The sequence below is a fragment of the Heteronotia binoei genome, chromosome 9 (genome assembly GCF_032191835.1).
Source record: "Heteronotia binoei isolate CCM8104 ecotype False Entrance Well chromosome 9, APGP_CSIRO_Hbin_v1, whole genome shotgun sequence".
NCBI lineage: Eukaryota > Metazoa > Chordata > Lepidosauria > Squamata > Gekkonidae > Heteronotia > Heteronotia binoei.
The window spans coordinates 47,461,370-47,483,726 of NC_083231.1; the positions used below are offsets into that span (position 1 = coordinate 47,461,370).

A 22,357-nucleotide genomic window follows, 5' to 3' on the forward strand; every position below is an offset into this window, starting at 1 on the left:
AGTGGGGGTAACTTTCTTTACTTAATCAAAATACCCTAGAGCAGGGGTCTCCAACCCCTGGACCATGGACCGGTACTGGTCCATGGCCTATTAGCAACTGGGCCGAGGAGTGAGGCAGAAGCACCACCCTGCTGCTTCCACCCAGCTGAGATCTGGGCAGATGAGAGAGGCAGCACAGCCTTTGAGTGAGGCAGAGCAGCCCTTCCATCCACCCAGGACAGAGCACTCCTGCGGCCTTTTCCACCTGCCCAGGACCTGGGTGAATGATAGAGTCAACGTGGCCTCACTCTGAAGCACCACCTCTTTAATATGCCTGGGTCTCGGGTGGGCAGAAGGGGCAGCATGGCAGTGACCTTTGCCTACCCCTCATTTAAAGACTCCCATTGGGGGCAGGAATGGGGCATGGGGGCAGCCTGGTGGGGCAAAAACCTGAGAACCCCCTCCCCCAGTCTGTGGAAAAATTGTCTTCGATGAAACCAGTCCCTTGTGCCAAAAAAGTTGGGAACTACTGCCCTAGAGCAGGGGTGAGAAACCTTTTTTTTTCTTTGCCAAGGGCCATTTGGATATTTATAACATCATTCACGTGCCATACAAAATTATCAACTTAAAAAACAGTACTCTGCCAAGGGAGAATGATTCAGGCCGTCAAAATTAATGCAAATAAATGTTTTTCTATTTGAAGTCACGTGGGGAGAGCCTAATTCAGCACACACACACGCACACACCCAGCCTGCCACCCTAGGCAAATGAGTAGGTCCAGGCATATTAGACCACATCCCCTAATATTAGCATATTAGGTCACATGTTCATTAGCATATTAGGCCACACCATTTGGGATAATCACGTGGAAATTGAACTGGCGGTAGCTGACTCCCACCCCTCACTCCTGCCAGCCCTCCCTCCCTTCAGCTGCTCCCAGCAGACCTTTAAAGGCACCCACATACCCAGCAGCAGTCCTTCACAATGCCCATGAGGGGAGGGGGTGTCAGCCCAGCAATCCTTGAGGGCCAGACCAAACGGCCCTTGGACCTGACATTCCCCACCCCTGCCCTAGAGGAACAATGTAATATTCATGTAATATGTAAGGTATGGAATGCAGGACTGGATTTACATATTTTTTGAGGGAGGGAGAATTAAAAAATGATGCCCCCTTATGGGCCCATAGAATAGAATGGACTCCATACCCAATTGGGTGCCCCCCCTCCAGTTGCACCCAGGGCAAGTGCCCTCTCTGCTTCTCCCTAGACCCGACCCTGATGAAATGACACTTCCAAGGAAGATGGGTACTCTGCAGGTATTCTTGTGTAAGGAAGTATATTTGTATAGCTTCTTTTTGTCCTTCCAACCCTACAGCTTTTGGTGTTTACAGTATCTGGTTGCAGTAGGTGCAGTATGTTATGGCCAAAATGTGCATGAGACAGTTGCTGTTTCCTGTGTATTATAGTTTCTTCCTGTGCTTATTAGTTTAATTGTACTATGATGCTGGCATCAAGAAGTTTGGATTACATAATAAAAACTAGCATAGGGGTTAACTTTTATACTTACACTATGACTCAATCCATATTAAAGTAGTCAAAGTAGGTTGGAAAACCATTTCAGTCCTATTCTATGCAGGTAGCACACATATCCCATACCAAATTGGTCTTAGAAGGCTGCTGAGGTAGTTCAAGAAGATAGAAGAAGAAGATATTGGATTTATATCCCGCCCTCCACTCCAAAGAGTCTCAGAGTGGCTCACAATCTCCTTTACCTTCCTCCCCCACAACAGACACCCTGTGAGGTGGGTGGGGCTGGAGAGGGCTCTCACAGCAGTTGCCCTTTCAAGGACAACCTCTGCCAGAGTTATGGCTGACCCAAGGCCATGCTAGCAGGTGCAAGCGGAGGAGTGGGGAATCAAACCCGGTTCTCCCAGATAAGAGTCCGCACACTTAACCACTACACCAAACTGGCTCTTACTGTGTTACTGAGAGTCGCTGCCTGATATAAACAGAGTACTCCAGTGCAAATAGAGAGAGAGGGTCTCCTATTCTTGGTAAACAAAATGGAGTCCGACCAAAGACAGACCAAGACAACACTCCATCTAAACGGGTGGAGTGGACCCAGTAGAGAGCCTGGTTTGGTTGGCGCCTGCAGTCTGCATCTCAGCACAATCTCACCCTTTCCCCCTCCAGCATCCCCGCTCAAACAGGATGCATAATGACATGGGAACTATGGGTAAGTAGTACTCTCTGATCTTCTGGAATTTGCCAAATGTCTCTTCTTCCAGTCTATCACCTCTACCATGCTAAAATCCAATCTATGCATAACTTGATTGATCCTATCTTTAAGTCTGTGATCCCTTTTCCAAGTGTCAGACAAAAAGCCAGTAACAAATTATGCATTTCCTCCAAGCTTATCATCCTAGCAAAATGTGCGAAGTTTCCCAACATAGCAATTCAAGATAGCCATCTATGATGCATCAAAGACCCTTTTTGTAATTTCTGACCCCCATCCCCGTACCCCTGTAAAGTGTGGGTCAGTACCCCACCTCAGTGTACATTCTGTAGGGCATCATTTGCAGTCTGTACCACATGTTACTCCTGTAATTGGGTCTATAGGGCATGTTACGCTGGTTGTTCATGTTCGTCCCTGTGTGTTTTTCCTTTGGATGGATGTCTCCTCTTCTGGATCAGGTGAATATTACCTGCTTCAACAACCCTTGAATTCCTCTATTGATAACCTCTATTTTTCTTAGACTCTTGTTTGTACAACACATGTGTGTGTGTATAAATTCTCTTGGTACATACTCTAAGTAAACACTATAAAAGATACAATTGCTTTGTCTTCTTGGCTGAAAACCTGAACTCCGTATTATTGAAAGCTAATTTCTTCGTTCCTAATTCTTCGCTCTACCAAGTCTGTCTTTGCTCTATCAAGTCTCTTAGCTAATTTCGCCATCAAAATAAGAGACTTAAAGCACTGCCTGTAACAACTGTAAAAATAATGTACTTCATGCTAATTGTGATAAAACCAAGGTTATGATTTTTGCTGTAATACCTTACTACTACTGCTGCTGCTGCTGCTGCTGCTGCTGCTACTACTACTACTAGTATTACTATTAAAGCAATTGTACAAAGACTCCTCCAAAATAAAACAGCATTCATACACCAAAATTCTCTTGCAAATAAAACCTGAAACAAACCAAGTCATCCATACATCCATATGGTTTTAACTGATTTCTGGAGGCCATCCATGAAGGGGCCATCTGAGACTTATTCCCCACTAGCCTTGTCCCTGTCTCACGCTTCTCTTCTCTGTGGCACTTCCGTCTGATTTTGCACAAGCTGCCACAGGGTTGTGATTCACTCTGCCTCTTTCCCGTGGCAAGCAAGATCCTCTGAAAATTGGTTTCTGCTTGGGCTTGGGCGAGTCACAGCCCAGCAGCAGCTTGTGCAAAACTGGATGGAAGCGCCGGGGAGAACAGGAGTGTGAGACCGGGACAAGGCTAATGGGGAATTGGTATGAGTCTCTTACAAGAGGAGGGTATTCCAGAGTTCAGGAGCCACTGTGAAGAATGCATTCTCTCCCATGCCCACTAGTCTCACCTCCTCCACAGTGGCAGCTTAAGAACATAAGAGAAGCCATGTTAGATCAGGCCCAAAGGCCCATCCAGTCCAACATTCTGTGTCACACAGCGGCCAAATATATATATATACACACACACACACACACACACTGTGGCTAATAGCCACTGATGGACCTCTGCTCCATATTTTTATCTAACCCCCTCTTGAAGGTGGCCATGCTTGTGGCCGCCACCACCTCCTGTGGCAGTGAATTCCACATGTTAATCACCCTTTGGGTGAAGAAGTACTTCCTTTTATCCGTTTTAACCTGTCTGCTCAGCAATTTCATCGAATGCCCACGAGTTCTTGTATTGTGAGAAAGGGAGAAAAGTACTTCTTTCTCTACTTTCTCCATTCCATGCATTATCTTGTAAACCTCTATCATGTCACCCCTCAGTCAACATTTGTAGAGAATGCTCAGCTTGTAGAGAATGCTTATCCAGCGATAGGCCTTGGGTCCAAGAATATCCCCAGACTATGGACCTGTTCCTTCAAGGGGAGTGCAACTGCCTTCAGAACAGGTGAGCCTTTAAATCCTGGTCCAGACTTTCTGTTCACCAGTAGCCCTTTCATCTTGTCAGAATTAAGCTTCAGTTTATTAGCATTCTCTTTAAAGCTGCCTCTAGGCACTGGTTCAGGGTTTCTGCCCCCTTCCTAGGATCAACTGGAGGTCCAAGATAGAGCCGAGTGTTATCTTTGTGTTGGTAACAGTCCAGCTCAAATCTCTGGGCGGCCACATTAAGCTTAGTGAGATAATGTATACCAGATCATCACTGTTCTTCTTCCTTCATAGGGTGATTTACAGGCAAGATATGGCAAAAGGCTATTGCTGTCCTTAACTGTATGCCTGGTGGGACATCTCTGTTTTACATGCCCTGTGGAACTGAGTCAGGTCCCGCAGGGCACAGATTTCACTAGGTAGAGAGTTCCACCAGGCATAGGGAATCAGTGCTATTTTATCATCATTTTTATGCATACCCTTTGCCAGAAGCAAAGTTTAAAGTAAAATAAACATACATTGTTTATAAGCGTTCCAAAAATATTCCTTCTCTATTTAGAGTAGTTCTTTTTAAGATATGCCTAAGATATTGTCCCAAAAGAATGCTGGTATTTTTATAATCTAAAAGAGCAACAAACGGCAAAGAAAATGGCTAGCGGATTTAAAACAGAAGTCCTAATAATTAACAAAAGAGTGCAAAACTCATTTAATCAATACTTTTTAAGAAATTCAAAAAAACATTTTAGAAGGAATATTTGAATTGGACACCAAGTTATGCTCGGCCAGGGAAGGGAACTCCCACATTAGAGGGAACATCAACAAATGAGGCAGCCTTGAATGCACCTTGGTGACAGAAGTCAAATATTAGGTGTCAGATGTTAGTTTCAGTGTACCTTTATATTACAGTCAGAGTACTGAAGTAACAAGACATCAAAGTTGTAGCTCCTTTTAAACACACTTAATGATTTGGTGTGGGGATTTGAACCTCTAACCACTCTAGCCATTAGACCACATTGGCTTTTATTTAGTATATATATTGTCAGACAGCCCTGCTGCATTGATTGTGTTCATTTTAGAAGTGCCGGACCCAACGGGCTCCTAATTTGAGAATGTTTTCAGTTTTTTATGATGAAAAATGAACAAATAGTGTTTAAAAGTCCATCAAATTATTATAATTTGTTGGACTAAACACTATTTGTTTATTTTTCATTTTCCCTTTTGTTTTGTTTAAATACTATTGTTTCATTTTTCATTTTCAGTCAACATTTTCCCTCCTAGGGCTGGTTTGTGCTACTGAATATCTCCAAACAGGTACATAGTGTGTATAGGAAAGTTAGTATGTGTGTGATTGCTGGAAAAGTACACCTGGAAATGGTAGTTGACTTCCCTTATATACCTTTCAATGCATACTAATCTATCTTCATGATTGTGTAGAGAAATTCAGTAGTTTGAACTGGCCTTTAATACAATATGTTTTCTAGATAAATGTATGCTTTTTGCAACCTTTAGACCTAGGTAAATCTTCTGAGAGCACCTTAATCTTTCTAGTGTAAATTGAGAGAGAAACCTATCGTGTCTATATACAATAGTAGCTGAAGGTCATTCCCTGAAACAAAAACTATTGCAGCAGGTCCATTTATCTTTGGAGAAACTTACTAAAAGATAGAATCTGAATCAGACATCAAAATATTCTCTGAGTTTGTAGGAACTCTCTAGTTTCTGCTTCCCTCCTATTTCTTTGAACTATCTATGGAAATAAGGTTTGTAGTTGGCTATGGGTTCGTGAGGAGGCAGGATATTGCCCTGCTCAGTAGGTGTGCCTGTACTAGCTCTGAGACTTGTCTCAAACCACTAATACAATATAAAAGTGTTCAAAGGTTTGTCAGCTCTTAGCTGTATTTTTATTGAATCAGGTTTGGTTGCTGGGTACAACTTCAGATAAAGGCTATACATTTATAAAGCTTGCTAGTAGTATGTATCCTTTGCAACAGTGTACTGGGAAGGACCATAACTAAATGTTAGAGCACATTTTTTGTTCTCAGAAAACTCTAGGGTCATTCCATGGAATATCCGGTTGAGTGATCTCAGGTGGCTGTTGCTGGAAAAGGTCTTCTGTTCCTGAAACCTGGAAACCTGTTGCCAATCAGCATAACTATTTAAATTAGATGAAGCAGTGCTCTGGTCCAGTATGGCAGTTCCATATATCCATATACATTCAACAGAAGATTTATTTTAGTTCATTTATATCCCACTTACATCATTCTCCATGTAGGAATTATTTTATGATTTGTTCTCTCCTAATTGAATTCCTGAAAGTTTGATGGATTGTAGAGCAGAGATGTATTGATTCCATAGGTTCTAGGACTAGCTCTATGCACTAGTATTTCTTCTGTTTATTCATTCACCCATGTAAACAAAACCACTTGTATTTTGTCTCAAGACAGTTGAGAATTTATATTTTCAGTGTAATTTGGAACTCTTCAGTCTAGACTCTGCACTTGGGATGGGCACAAACCAGTTTGGTGTAGTGGTTAAGAGTGTGGACTCTTATCTGGGAGAACCGGGTTTGATTCCCCACTCCTCCACTTGCACCTGCTGGCATGGCCTTGGGTCAGCCATAGCTCTGGCAGAGGTTGTCCTTGAAAGGGCAGCTGCTGTGAGAGCCCTCTCCAGCCCCACCCACCTCACAGGGTGTCTGTTGTGGGGGAGGAAGGTAAAGGAGATTGTGAGCCGCTCTGAGACTCTTCGGAGTGGAGGGCGGGATATAAATCCAATATCTTCTTCTTCTATCTTCTTCTTCTTCATGAGTTAAAATTCAGCAGAAACTTAGATCAGTTTGGAGCTTGGGAACCAAGGTTTGAGGAAGGTGCCTTCCCAGCCCTGTAGCTAAGAGTCAAAGAGAGAGGGGGCCAGAGGCAGGCTGTAGGAGGGGGGCCATGGGGGTGAGAGCAAGAAGCTGGAGAGGCTGGGGGTCACCCCTCTCCCTCCCCCCTCCAGTGTGACTTAAATCACATGTAAGCTCTCATTCCCTTCTGTCTTTCCTAGAGCTCAGCCTGCAGTGACCAACTTCCAATTCCAAAGTTCAAAAGAAGGCTGATTTGTATCTCTGTGCTCCCTCTCCATTTCCCTGCTTTCCTGTGCCCTTCCCCAACCGGGGGCAGCAGGGAACATGCATGGCTTGTACACACTGGCTGGGGAAGACATGCCCTGGCCGCCCTCCTCCCTCCCTCCCCACCCCAAAAGGACGCTTTCAGCCTGTGCAATCTAGGGGCCTCTCCTACCCACCCAATAACTTCCTTTCGGGCTCATGATGGTGGAAAACAAGGTAGTGCATGGAGCCCCCAGCTTTTCATGGACAGACTAAGGGCTGCTGGGAGCAGGGCGTTGGGCTGGCTGCCCACCTACCCACCCAACTTTCAAAATCTGCCCTCCCACCCACCCAACTCTACTCAGACTGCTTCAGGGGAGCGTTTGCTGGTGCTGCTACGTGCTTCATATGCTGAGGCAATCCGGGTGAGTGGTCCCAAGGGGGAGGGGGAAGCCAAGGCTTGGGAAGGGGGCCCGTAAAATCCACAAGTAGGCTAGGCCCTCTGGGCCCTCTGGGGTGCTACGGGCATGTGCCTTCCCCAAACAGTTACTGGACTTTTGGCTGCCAGGGCCAGACATTTAAACCTAACAACAGAGCTGTGTGGGGTCCATTTAAAATCAGTTAAATAGCTCACAGCCATTTAAACATACTCACTCACTGTTTCCACCACTCAGCTGTTACATTTAGATGACTGTGAGCCATTTAAACCAAACAGTTCAGCAGCAGACTCAATGAACTGTTAGGTTTAAATGGCTGCAAACTGTTTAACGCTTCAGTTTTACTCCCTCCCTTCAGCAGGGGAGAGCAAAACCAAATGGTTAAATGGCTCATAGCCATTTAAACCTTCCTGGGTGATCCTCTCCCCCTGGCCAAGAGAAAGGCATAACGGAAGTCCCTTCCAGGGTAACTGAAATTTCCAGACTGGTTCAGTTGGGGTCCATTTGGGATTGTCCAGTTCAGAGTTCAGTTCATGGGCTGCCCTGAACCGATCTTTTTAGGTCCATGCCCAACTCTGCTCTGCACTCCAGGAAACTACAGGCCAGTCAGTCTGACCTGTGTCCCAGGGAAGATGCTGGAGCAGATTTTAAAGGGCTCAGTCTACAAACACCTAAAGGACAACTTGGTGATTTGGGGCAGTCAGCATGGATTTGTCCCTAACAGGTCATGCCAGACCAACCTCATTTCCTTCTTTGATCAAGTGACAAGCTTACTGGATCAAGGGAATGCCATTGATGTTGTTTACCTAGATTTCAGTAAAGCTTTTGACAGGGTTCCCCATTATGTTCTGATGGGTAAGCTAGAGGACTGTGGACTGGACTCTAGGATAGTTGGGTAGATAGGGAAAAATGGTTGGAGACCACACTTAAAGCGTGGTTGTCAATGGCATTACATCTAAATGGATGGAGATGTCCAGTGGGGTGCCACAAGGCTTGGTTTTGGTCCCTATATTTTTCAGCATTTTTATCAGTGATCCAGATGAGGTTGTGGAGGGGCTACTCATTAAATTTGCAGATGAAACCAAGGTGGGAGGAGCAGCAAATATACTGGAAGATTGAGTTAGAATTTAACTAGATCTGAACATGCTCGGAAAGTGGGCAGAAGTGAGCAAGATGCAGTTTAACAAGGATAAATGCCGAGTTCTACATCTGGGTACTAAAAATGAGCAACACACATACTGGATGAGGGATACATCTGGGTAGCAGTGTATGTGAACAAGATCTTAGGGTACGGGTGGACCATAAGTTAAATATGAGCAGCCAGTGTGATGTAGCAACAAAAAAGGCAAATGCCATTTTTGGGTGTATCAACAGAAGCATAACTTCCAATTCACAAGATGTCACTGCATTGGTCAGACCACATCTGGAGTATTGTGTGCAGTTTTGGAGGCTTCACTTCAAGAAGGATGTGGGCAGAATGGAGTGGGTGCAGAGGAGAGTGACTAGGATGGTGAGGGGCCTGAAGACCAAACCCTATGAGGAAAGGCTGAGGGTCTTGGGAATCTTCAGTGTGGAGAAGAGGAGGTTGATGGGAGACATGATTCCTCTTTATAAGTATTTGAAGGCTGTCATTTAGAGGAGGACAGGCAGCTGTTCCTGTTGGCAGCAGAGGAGAGGACTCAGTAATGGGTTTAAATTAAGGGTGGGAAGGTAATGACTGGATATTAGGAAAAACTTTTTTACAGTAACAATTGTTTAACAGTGGAATCAACTACCAAGGGAGGTGGTGAGCTCCCACTCACTGGCAATCTTTAAGCAACTGCTGGACGAACACTGGTCAGGGATGTCCTTGGCTGGTCCTGCATTGAGCTGGGGATTGGACTAGATGGCCTGTATGGCCCCTTTCGACTCTGTGTAGGAATTGTTTTACGACTTGTTCTCTCTGAATTGAAGCTGAAAGTCTGGTGGATTGTAGAGCAGACTCTATGATTCTGTAAGGTGGTGGAAGTATTTTTTTTTCTTATCACAAACTCTCTCTCCGTCTGCATATATTCATGAGCATTGGTACAGTTTAAAATAAAATAGGAGAAACTGGAAGGGGCTCAAAACCCTTCTATCATATTCTTGCTGCGGAACAAAAAATCTTGCCTACAAAAGTTGTCACTGCAGTAACCTCATTTCAATAAACTGGAGTTACCTACAATTTTGTCCCCAAGTAAACTTCCCAAGCTGATCTTCAGAGTTTTGAGTTTCCTTTGAAAAAACGAAAGCAAACCAGCCCCTCTTTGCTTCCCAGCGATGTCTTAATCCCTTAGTTTAATTTTAATCTTGGATAATGGGAAGCATTTACTTTTTTATACTTTTAGATAACTTACCACATGCAAAAATGGCTTTCTCTGAAAGAAATCTTTGTTGTTTTGCTTTCAAAATAACACATATTTTCCTTAATGTGGAAGATTATTATTACTGAATTATTAAAATGTAAAGAGCACTGTTGATGGGGTCAGAAATATGCTGTAGCCATCTCTCTCACATACAATTCTGTCAATAAGATTTTTAAACTGGCTGCAGAAATGTTAATTTAATAATAACATGATGAATGTAATGGATTCACCAAGGTGCTTATTTCCTGACATTTTATACCCTGCAGGTCCGACATTTGGCCATTTCCCCGCTTTAATAATCTCTGGGGTACATAAAATCCAGACATCTGAACTGAAAAATATGTATGAATTCAGGTAATTTTTAAAATAGCCTATTGCTTAATTTTTAAGGCTGACTATAAAGATTTCATTATGATATAACTTGGAGTTGACTATAAAGAACAGCAATATTGGAATATATTGAAATTACTCTTACTGAATAATGAAGTGTTAATAGTTTGAGACACAATTTAGACAAAATAAAAATTGGAACAGAAGAAGAATCTAAAGCCATTTAGAATGATTAAAATTCAGGAAAAAAATTATTTAAAAAAATACTATCTGCAAAATGGGCTGAATAATTGGATTCATGGCAAAGAATTCCAAAAGATGACTGGAATCTTTGCTGTTCCTAATACGATTTAGAGGCAAGACAATTTTTTGTTTTAACAGTAATGGCCAGTACATTGTAGCTTATAGTAACCGTATATGAACCAGAACAGATAGAATATGTTTTGTGTATCCCTTCCACATTAAGGTATGGACCACTGCTTTCTGTTCTAGCTGAGGCTATTCAAACAGTTTTTAAGGGCAGCACCAAATCAAACGCATTACAGTAATTTTAAATGCCAATGTGAAGTAAATAGATTGCATTATAAATCACTGTACGCAAGAATGATTTTTATCAAAAGGGGATCATAGTGCAACCTGAGCGGCAGTCTTCTTTCTCTGTTTAGCAACTCCAAAGGACATCTGTGTTACAACTGTATTTGTTCATTATAGCAAAGAAAAAGAAAGAAAATGAAAGGGGAAAAAAACCCTGAACTTCATGATCACCACTTCTTGCCAGCAAAACTAATGCCTGCTGTTTGATATTGTGGATTTGTATCTCTTGTTGCATTGTATTGTGTTTTACTTTTATTTGGTGCAGTGCATTTTTTCATATATATATATATTTTAAATTCTGCTTAGGAACCTGAGAGGGCTGGGGTGGAAAAGATGATAAATAATCTAAAAAATATAATTGAAGAACTGTCGTACATTGGAAACTAATCTGAGGAATTTCCCAGGTTATAACACTGTACTGGTTTTCATATAATCTTAGTCACTCAGAAATAGGGTTGCCAATCCCCAGGTGGGGACAGGGGATCCCCCAATTTGGAGGCCCTCCCCCGCTTCAGGGTTGTCAGAAAGCAGGGGGAGGGGAGGGAAATGTCTGCTGGAAATGCCATTATTCCCTATGGAGATTTATTCCCATAGAAAATAATGGAGAATTGATCCACGGGTATCTGGGGCTCTGGGAGAACTGTTTTTTCGTGGTAGAGGCATCAATTTTTCAGTACAGCATCCAGTGCCTCTTCCCAAAATATCCCCCAAGTTTCAAAACGATTGGAACAGGGGGTCCAATTCTATGAGCCCCAAAAGAAGGTGCCCCTATCCTTCATTATTTCCTATGGAAGGAAGGCATTGAAAAGGTGATGGCCCTTTCAATGTGATGGCCAGAACTCCCTTTGGAGTTCAATGATGCTTGTCACAGCCTTGATCTTGGCTCCACCCTAATGTCTCCTGGCTCCACCTCCAAAGCCTCCTGGCTCCACTCCCAAAGTCCCCAGATATTTCTTAAATTGGACTTGGCAACCCTACTCAGAAATGGCTACTTGGTGTTCTTAGAAAGGCAAAGCATGCTGTGCATTTACTGAAATAAAAGCCAAGCCAAATATAGAGTTGGGATGGGGTGGGAAAAATGTGTTAAGGGCAGAGTCTGATGGTAAAAGGTTTGAAGTTCATTTGTCTGTGAGTACAGCCCACTTATAATAAGGCATCAGCTAAGCTGTTTCTGATATCTACATCTTCATACTTTATGAGGTCACTAATTCATTATGAATTACTTTCAGGATCCAGGATGCAGTGTAACATAAGATGAGCTTTAGTAACTATTTATGTAACTTAGAACTCAGTAGCAGAAGGAGCATACTAACACTGTTTTGGCTATGACTGCTCATTTGCTTTGACCCTCTAGAACAGGGGTGTTGAACTAATTTTTTTATGAGGGCCATAAATGGGACTTTGTGGACTTGGGCCATGCATATTCTAGAAACAGATAGCAAGACACAGCATAGATCCATGTAAAATTTACTACTGTGGTTCAGAATAAGGATTTACGTAATCATAAACGCTGAGAAAGTTGTACCCAAACCACCTGTTACTGGAAGGCGTGTCCGTTTGTTTGCTGTAGATTTGAATCTTCATCTGTACTTGTCAAAGTGACTTCCCTGTTGAATGAATATTATTGGTTGATATGGACTGTTTGATGCCTTGAAAAAGTTCACCATGGAAGCAAGAAAGAAGAAGATACTGGATTTATATTCCACCTATACTCTGAATCTTAGAGTCTCAGAGCGGTCACAATCTCCTTTATCTCGAACTCAGAAACTGCAGCTAGTGCAGAATGCAGCGGCCAGACTGTTAATGGGCCTACCTCGGTGGGAACATGTGCGGCCTAGGCTGTGGGAACTGCACTGGCTGCCAATTGTATACCGAGTTCGTTACAAGGTGCTGGTTATTACCTTTAAAGCCCTTTATGGCCGAGGACCTGCCTACCTTAGGGACCGCCTCTCTCCATATGTTCCCCAGAGAGCACTGTGATCTAGTTCACAAAATCTTCTGGAAGTACCTGGGCCAAAGGAGGCCAAATTAAAAACAACTAGAGAGCAGGCCTTCTCTATAAAGGCTCCCCAATGGTGGAACCAGCTGCCGGAAGAGGTGCGGGCCCTACGGAATCTTTATCAATTCCGTAGGGCGTGCAAAAACGCCCTCTTCCAACTAGCCTTCTGAGATGGAACCTGGCATAAGCATCACACCATCTTTAACACAACTGAGATAGTAACACCACTAAATTATATTGTTTTAGACTGTTTTTAGATTATTTAATGTTTAATTGAGAATTGTATTTAATTGTATTATCCTGTTTTTATTGTTATAACATGGCTTATGCCATGTCCTGTAAGCCGCCCTGAGCCTGCCTTGGCGGGGAGGGCGGGGTATAAATAAAAAAATTATTATTATTATTATTATTATTATTATTATTATTATTATTATTATTATTATTATTATTATTATTATTATTATTATTATTATTTATCTTCCTGTCCCCCCACAACAGACACCCTGTGACGTGGGTGGGGCTGAGAGAGCTGTCACAGCAGCTGTCCTTTCAAGGACAACCTCTGCCAGAGCTATGGCTGACCCAAGGCCATTCCAGCAGGCGCAAGTGGAGGAGTGGGGAATCAAACCCGGTTCTCCCAGATAAGAGTCCGTGCACTTAACCACTACGCCTAACTGACTCTACACCACAAAAGAGTGGGTGCTAAAAGCTTGAACATGGAGAATAAGAGAGGAGGAACTGTCATTCTTTTCACTTTTTTCAAGAAGAGGAAGTGAAGACTGTGTTCTACTATTGTATGGATGTGAATAATACTCAAATAAATATTGTCACTATATATAGATTAAAAAGTGTATAAATGTTTATATAATATTTGGGGACTCATTGTGCTCCTATATTTCAGCTGTTGTGTTTAGTATATGTAGCCAGGGCTGATGCATCCACTAGGCAGCCTTAGGTGGTCACCTAGGGTGTAGCCCTGGGCGTGCACCAAATTGGGCACCTCCCTGGGTGGGTGGGGGTTGCCTCTTCCTTCCTGGGCAGTTTAAATCACATGGGAGGGCACCCAGGAGCAGCTGCTGCCCTTTCCACATCTGGGAAAGGTCCCGTCAATCAGCCGATTGGTGGGGTGTTTAAATTCTCCAGGGGGCTGGTGCCTGCTCCTGGGCACTCTCCCGATCATGTGGGAGTGCCAGCAGAAGCAGCCAGGCTTCTGCCCCTCCATTTAAAGAGTTTGCCAGCCAGCAGGTTCTTTAAATCATGTGGAAAGGGCAGCAGCTGCTCCTGCCACTCTTCTCATGCGATTTGAAGGGCAGTGGTTGTTCCTTGGTGCCCTTTTGCGCTATTTAAATTGCCTGGAAGATAGGGGGTGGCCCCTGTCCTCCCAACCTAGGGCTCCAGAAAGCCTGGCACTGGCCCTATCTGTAGCCCTTTGTTTTCTCTGTCCTCTTTGAGAAACAAGTTTTAGATCCATCTGGTTTCTTCTATAGATTTGTCCATCATTAGTGATCCCCTTATAAGATTGGGGAGTTACTTCCTGACTTATCACAACCCTTTGTCCCCATTTTTTGCCATTATATATAAGTATACTGTCTGTGGTTGCAAAGATTTAAGGCCACATGTATATTTTTTCTTTATTTGTCCACACATTTATGAAATTTCTCTGCTGAAAGTCTGTGGTCATAAGCACCACCCACTTAAAGACATAGTATCTCCACAAATCAATCTAACAAAGTGTGGACTCCTGCTGTGTTCCAAATACAAAGCAAAAGCTAAAAATGTATAACTCATAAAGGCCAAGTTAAAGGACAATCTATGATTCAGTGGTTGAGCTCAAAAGCTATGGGAAGCGATATTTGGCTGGCTGCTCTAGTGAATGCTGCTGCCTGTGGGCTGCAGTCTGCAGGAGCCAGGCTGGAATGCTGCTGCTACCACATCACATTTTAAAAGCTTCATTGGCTATGCTGTGCCTGTATATTTGTGATTAAAACAGATGGTATAAAAATACAAATCTGTAGTACCCTTCATCTAAATGAACTGAGTTCTCTAAAGCTCTGTCCTGGACTTCCCTTAGGGCAAGTGGGGATTGCATCCTTGTGGAACAAATGCGCATAAACGTTGCATTGTGTAGGAATACATAGGCACATGTTCAGTTGCACATAGTACACTATACATGCTGCATATATGCTTACATAAGTCAGTACTACTTCCTGTATATTCTTTACAGATTCTAAAGCAGCTACTTACTAAACAAAACGTGAATAATATTTATTATAGCAATCATGACTAGCTGCTGTTTCTGTCAAATGATTTCTTTTGTGGAAAAGTCTTGTACTTTCAGTTTTATACAGCTGAGGTTCAATTTTATGCAGCTAAATGTTTACTTCCATAAACTTCTGGATTATTCTGATATAAATAAATCAGGTCTTGAAGTTTCTAGGGTTGGCATAACTAGAATAGCAAGTTAGGCATGAGCACAAACCAACCATGGCAATTATTTAAAATAAGCAGAGTAGTGAATCAGTTTATACAGATTTCAGGAAGTTTCCAGATAATTCTAAGGTAAATAGCTTGCAGTCTAACTAGAAATAAAGAAACTAAACTGCAAGTTCTTAGATGGAATCTCTTCTTTTCACAGGACACTTCTCAAGATTAAATCCTTAAACTGTTAAAGAATTAGAAAAAAGTTTGAGTCCAGTGGCATTTAAAACCAACAAAGATTTATTCAAGGTATAAGCTTTCATGTGCATGCACGTTTCAGATATAGTTACTAACAGGGCTTTTTTTTAGTCAGGGGATGTGGCCTAATATGCAAATAAGTACTTGCTGTGCTTTTTTTTACAAAAAATAAAAAAGAACAAACCCCTGATTACTTGATCTTAGTCAAAAGGCTGAGAAGCAATACCCCCCCCCCACCCTGTTACTAAAGTTCATTTTATGTCTGTATCTGAAGAAGTGTGCATGCCCATGAAAGCATACACCTTGAATAAAACTTTGTTAGTCTTAAAGGTGCCACTGGACTCAACCTTTGTTCTGCTTTTGTTCTACCCTTGTTCTGTGGAGCTTAGTGGGAACACTGAATTTAGGATTGAAAAAAGCTTTGCTGCTTTCTTAAAAGCCAATTCCAGTTTGAGTCCAACATAACAGCATCATTGACCACCCATGTAACAAAGCCTCCTGAATAGTTTCCAGAAGTTACAATGCACGTTGAGCCAGGTAGGTGAACTGATGAATTACAAACCTACCTTAATTTTCAGATTTTGTGTTTTAAGAAAGAGAAAACTTTCTCCCTGTATGATTTTAAGAGTGAGAGAAGTTCTAGTAATCCTTTATATGGATTTCATGAACTACAACAGGAACTATGAGATATTCTGGCACAAGGACAACCCAAAACTGCCTATTTGAGATTTCAGTTTCTGTATTTAGGGATTACGGTTGATAACTGAAATGTTGTATTTCAGATTATTATTACATTATTAATTAAATCTGTGGTTTAAACAAAGTTCTGAGCAGAACTGAACAGTGTTTGTTTTCTGTTTTGATACTGCTTAGATTGTGAATCATATTTATAGTTTCGGCATAAAGATTTGGTCTAGAAACATTTTGGGGGTGGGGGTATCTTTCAGTGTTCCATTATGATGCCTTAAGCACAGGGGAAAGAGAAATAATAATAACAATAATAGTTTTCCATATGTTTTTTGTCTTCTATTTTATGTTATATACAACAAATCCCAGGTGCCAGGTAGCTATGGTGCGTAAAGAGTGTAGTATTTTCAATAATTTTCCCCAATATTTTCACTAATTATTATAGTGATAATATATATTTATCACTATAATAAAACAATTATTATAATTTTGTATGACATGAAACTTATTTATATGTTAACTTTAGCACTTTTAAATTGGTGGTGAATGAATTCTTAGCCACTGGTTCCAATGGTCAATTAAATTAAGCTTTTAAAAAACAATGGAATTATGAAAACGTGGGAACACATTAGGTTATTATTAGAGATTAGTTTTTCGTTGATTATGACAGTCCAGGTTATTCTTATATTTATATACTGCAACATTTTGTCATAGCTTAAATAAAATTTCAAGAGGTTAGAATTAGGTTTTCTGAAGAAATCACTAGAAAAATGGTCATCAAAATATAAAACTGAAAAATAAGCTGGGCTTCTAAATTTAGAGCCAAGGAAAAATTGTTCAAGACATGGAATACTCATATAATTTATTTTCACACATCCTGGCAATTCTTGATTTGCAGGTGATACGATTGAAGACAGCTTTTACTCAAACTTGACAGCCTTCAGAATTGTCCAAATTACTCCCTGTCTGTAATTGTAATGTTTTTGTAATATGTGGAACAAATGATGTCTGTCTAAGGCTTTGCAACTTGGGAGTAGTTGACTTGGACTTGATAGAGTTTCTGAGAACATGAACATGCAAAGTTGCTACACTCTCTCATATTATGTCATCCATGGGCAAAAGTGAATTATATAAAAATAGCCTACTCTTTTTTCATTGAATATTAGCAAATTGTCTTTGTCAAAATGGAGGACACTCAACCCTCATTTTTCAGATAAACTCTTGGTTTGCCAAAATGTGTGTCCTACTTCGCTCTCTGATTTGAAGTGGGTCAGTCTTTGGTGGAGACAAAAGCCTGGATTGCAATGTCTAAATTCTGGCTCAAAATTCATTTTAGAACGGATTCTAACAGCCTTCTTTTTTGTCTGAAAAGTGATCCATATGGCTCATCCTGGTCAGCAGTTCTTATGTCCAAACATAACCAGTTGGGGATAGCAGCTGACGATTTTCTTACATCTGATGAGTCATATATCTTCAGATGTATTAAACTGAGATTGTTGGAGCTAGAGGAAATGAAGCTATGCCCAGCAGACCCTTATACCTGCTCCCCAGCATCCTTAGGTCTCAATGTTTTTTTCTGGTAAAATGCCCCATTATTTATCAGACTTAACCATTCCAAGTCATCGCAGGGCATTTATGTTGGCTAGATTAAACGCGTTCCCGTCCAAAGTCCTGCAGGGGAGATATCATCGAGTACCTTTGTGTGATAGACTCTGTACCTGTGGAGCGAATATTCCCGACTCAATTCAGCATATATTGCTTGATTGTTCCATATATCATAATCTCCATAAGGAACTATCTTGCAAGCTTTCTTTGTCCTCAGATCCATCTACTCTGCCACCCTGTCATTATTTACTGAATGACACTGAGTGGGAGGTTACTGAGGCTGTGGCAAAATATTTGGCTGACATTCTTAAATGTAAATCTGATCTTGTATAAATGTTTCTTTTTGATATTATCTCCTATGTTTAACTTTTTACATTCTGTGTACTCTTATTTGCAATTGTTATGCCATTAAAGGTTTGGAATTCGAATTCATCTTTGTCAAACAGAGTTGTCCTCTAGGGTTGCCAACATCCAGGTGGTAGCTGGGGATCTCTTGCTATTACAACTGGCCTAAAGATAACAGCGATCAGTCTGCCTGGAGAAAATAGAGGGTGGGTTCTATGGCATTCTAACCCATTGAAGTCCCCTCCCCTCCCCAAGCCCCCCCCTCTCCTTAGGCTTCATCCCTAAAATCTCCATCAGAGATGGCAATCCTAATTTTGATGAAAAAAGCAGTAAGTTCATGTCTGCATTTCCCCCCTCACCATCTGAGTTGGTAGTCTGAATATGAAGATTTAATATTACACAACATCTCCCCCCCCCCCCTCTAAATTAATGCAGGAAGACAATGTAAGATTGTGTGTGTGTTCATTCATTTAAATTTTTTGATTATGTGTGGTTGTTTGGAGAATAACATTTTGTTGTGGGCATGACAACCAAAATTACACGTATATTTATATACTATAACACTTTGTCACAGTATTTATAAAAGTATAAGAAGCTGTGAAAAAAGGTTAGGATTGAGTGTTTCTTTTTTTTCTGGTAGCAATACTTAGAAAATGTGTTTGCTTAAAATATAAAACCCTGAAGGCTGAAAAATGAGTCTGTTTCCTAAAATTTTGGAGTGGTTTTTGGATCCACAGAAAATATGTTAAGGCTTTTTTGGATTATGACGTACACAGTTTAAGACACTTCTTTTGGCAGTATAATTTTATAATATGTACCAGTTAAAATGATAAAAGGAGTCTTCTGATATTTAATAGTTACATTTGAGTTGAGAAAACATTTGGCGTTAACTTCTATATGAATCTATCAAATGCACTGATTGATTGGAAGCTTCATTTACAGTCTACCTTTCCAACTGAGATTTAAAGTGGATTAAAATATATATAGAAAATAATTCAGTTGAATGACACAAGGCATCCAGTAACAATGCAATATGACTAAGATTACAGAAATTAGGAAATAATGGAAATAGAAAACTAAGGCATGACCTCCTATGAATGACGCTGTGAGTGGATTAAAAGGCAAGACAGTACAATAAAATATGCAAGACAGTGCAATAAAAGCAAAAGGGATACATATAATTAACCTTAAAATTCTGTTCCCTTATAAAAACAGTATTTCATTGACTTAAATAGCAAGTCCTCCTTCAATGCTTAAGAGGGGCCATGTTATTGAGAGCCCATGTAGTGTAGTGGTTAGCATGGCTGACTAGGAACTGGGAAACCCAGGTTCAAATCCCCACTGTGCTGTGAAACCTTGGGGATTGACCTTTGGCCAGTTGCACACTGGATGAGAAGCAAACGATATAAGCTACTTTAGGTCCTCACAGGGGAGAAAGGTGGGGTATAAATTAGATAAATAAAGTAAATAATGCCCCATAATGTTGTGTTATTCAATTTGCCAGCATTACACAAGTGACTCAAGAATTGTTAGGTATTAACCCCCCCCCCCCCGCCAGTTTTCCTATCCACTTGCTTCTGGGATTTTTGTTTGATGGGAGGGTAGCTTTCTTAATATTTCTATGCAGTGTTTTTATGCAAGTTATACACATTCAGTTAATCAATGGTTTGAAATTAACTCAGGTCTAGCCTTGCACATCACATTTGTTTTATATGCTTCTTTTGACATGATTTGTAACAAAATCACACCAGTGAGAGTTCTCGGTTTACTTTTAGGGTGGAGTCACATAATTCAAGTATTATTCATGTGCTCAAAAATGGAGGCCAGCCCCTACCTGAAAGGTAGTACTTGCAGCTACTGAAGATGTTGTTTTTGCTTGCCCATGTGTGATTAATTATAATACTGTCATGGAAACAAACAGGAGTCTTGTAGCATTTTGAAGTCTAATTATTTCTTATTCTAGCATAAACTTCCACAAACTGGAGCCAGTTTCATCTGATGAAGCAAGTTCTAGCCCACAAAAGTTTCTAGAATAAAATAATTGATTTAATGTTCAAGGTGTCAAAATTATTTGCCTAAAAATGTTGGCAAACCTATGCAAAGAAAATCAACAGCTACATTCAAGTCCAGTAGCACTTTACAGTCCAACAAGATTTAGGTAGTGAGAACTTCTGAGAGTTATCCCTTTTGTCAGATGTGTTACTGGTCTTGAATCTAGCAGTTCTGCTGCAGAACAACATGGTTACACTGTGACACTATCTCCATGTAGAACGCGAGTACTACAAAATGAGGATCAAAGTATACAGGATGAAAAAATTGACAAAATAAAGTTTATTAGGCCGTACCCTTTATTAGGATGCAGAATTTTTTTAAAAATGTGTTAAGTTACTATAACATCCAGAGTCTCCAGAGACTAATTCATGTATCTAATGTGTGGAAAATATTCAGATGACTTATAATTGCTATACATATACTAGAAAAGAATTTTTTAAAAATATTCTTTACAATTGTTTTTAGCTTTAGACCCAGCTAAAGATCCATGCTTAAAGATGAAATGTAGCCGTCATAAAGTATGCGTTGCTCAAGATCAACAAACTGCTGTTTGCATTAGCCACCGGAGACTTACACACAGGTAAATAACTCCATGTTATTGATTAGTTAACAGTAACTAGGACTGTGAAAACAGAATTTTTAATAATGGCTGCATTGTACCCACATCTCCCAGTTGAGGTTAACATGTGCACGGGATTGTAGGGATTCTGTTTATGAAATAATCCTTCATGGTCTTCTGGAGCTAAGGATTTTGAGATATTTCCCTCCCCCGGACAGGTCCCATTCACAAAGCAGTCAGGAACAGGATGTGCTCAGGTCAGACTCCATTCAGTGAAGTTGGTGCTGAAGTAGTTCCCGATAGATTGTAGCTACGATGAATGTTCAGTTTTCATGTTTAATGCCAATTTGTATTAGTAGCAATGAAACTGAATCTAGTGTGAAATGCTGGTGGAATCAAAATAATATCTAGGATCTTTTCCTTTTGTATTTAAATCCTTGGAGCCATGCCAAAATTTTGGTCCCATGCAGTGTGCTACTGAAAGCAAATGTGTCCTCTGTTACATATATGTTTGCCTGTGCAAAGGCCTGAATTTAATGTAAGGTTCCTTTATTGGTTTTGTGTTTTTTTAATATAAATAAAATTTCAAAATAGCACACAACTGCATATAACCATTTCATACAACCAGTGTAAGTGTACTCTCAATGGTATAATAGTAATTAATATTCTGTAGTACTACAGGAAAGTTCCCTGCTATGATTCTGTTTGAACTATGGACATGTATGGCAAAGAAGTATGGGAAAATATATTTCTTAGTGTCCCTACATCCCTATCTGTATAAGGCAAACCATATAGCTTAGTGTTGTGCAAAAAGCAATGGGGTATTCAGAGTAATCTGTATTGTCACTTGCCCTCTCCTGATATCTGAAGACAGATATCAGACAGAGATGTCTGTCCAGATATGGGCTTTTTGCTCATAATAATATTTAAACATTTAAATATATTATTCTGTTGCTTTTCAGTTGATACATTTCTTTTCAGCAATGCAGCTGTGTTACCAAAAAACAAAACAAAAAACTTACAGTTTAAAGGAACACTTGCCAAATGTTGGTCCTTATGCCATCATTGGTTGATGGTACACACAATTCTCAAAAGAGATGGTTTTAATTGAGTGCACCTGCGTTGCTAGGAAAGTATAGAATGTTTCAGTTTCCATACTGCATGAAAATACTAGCTGCTTCTGATCAATTAGAGATTTTAATACACTTAAACACGAATGGGTACGCGGAATGTTGTTGTCTATGAGACTGAATATGGTTTGAAAGACAGGATTTATATGTAGATAAGTCATAGTTGTCTCTGTAGTCAGTCTCCTTATACATTCTGTATGACTGGAAATTTTCACATTATCTTGTGAAAACAATATACCACATGGGTTTAAGTTATCTGTATTCATTTATGTGAATTTATGTAATAAGCTACCTGTTCCTGGGGAGGAGGTACATAAAATTATAGGATCACGTTTTGTGTTATTTCATAAACATGTACATTAATACA

At 40.6% G+C, this 22,357-nt stretch overlaps 1 protein-coding gene across 1 annotated transcript in view; it reads left to right on the forward strand.

Annotated features, from left to right (window-relative positions):
- The window catches only part of SPOCK3 (SPARC (osteonectin), cwcv and kazal like domains proteoglycan 3), a 287,545-nt gene that overhangs the window by 107,453 nt on the left and 157,735 nt on the right, over nucleotides 1-22,357 (forward strand). Inside the window, exon 4 of the mRNA XM_060246556.1 lies at nucleotides 20,767-20,881. Coding sequence (XP_060102539.1) covers nucleotides 20,767-20,881 — 115 coding nt within the window. The remainder of the gene's footprint in view (nucleotides 1-20,766; nucleotides 20,882-22,357) is intronic.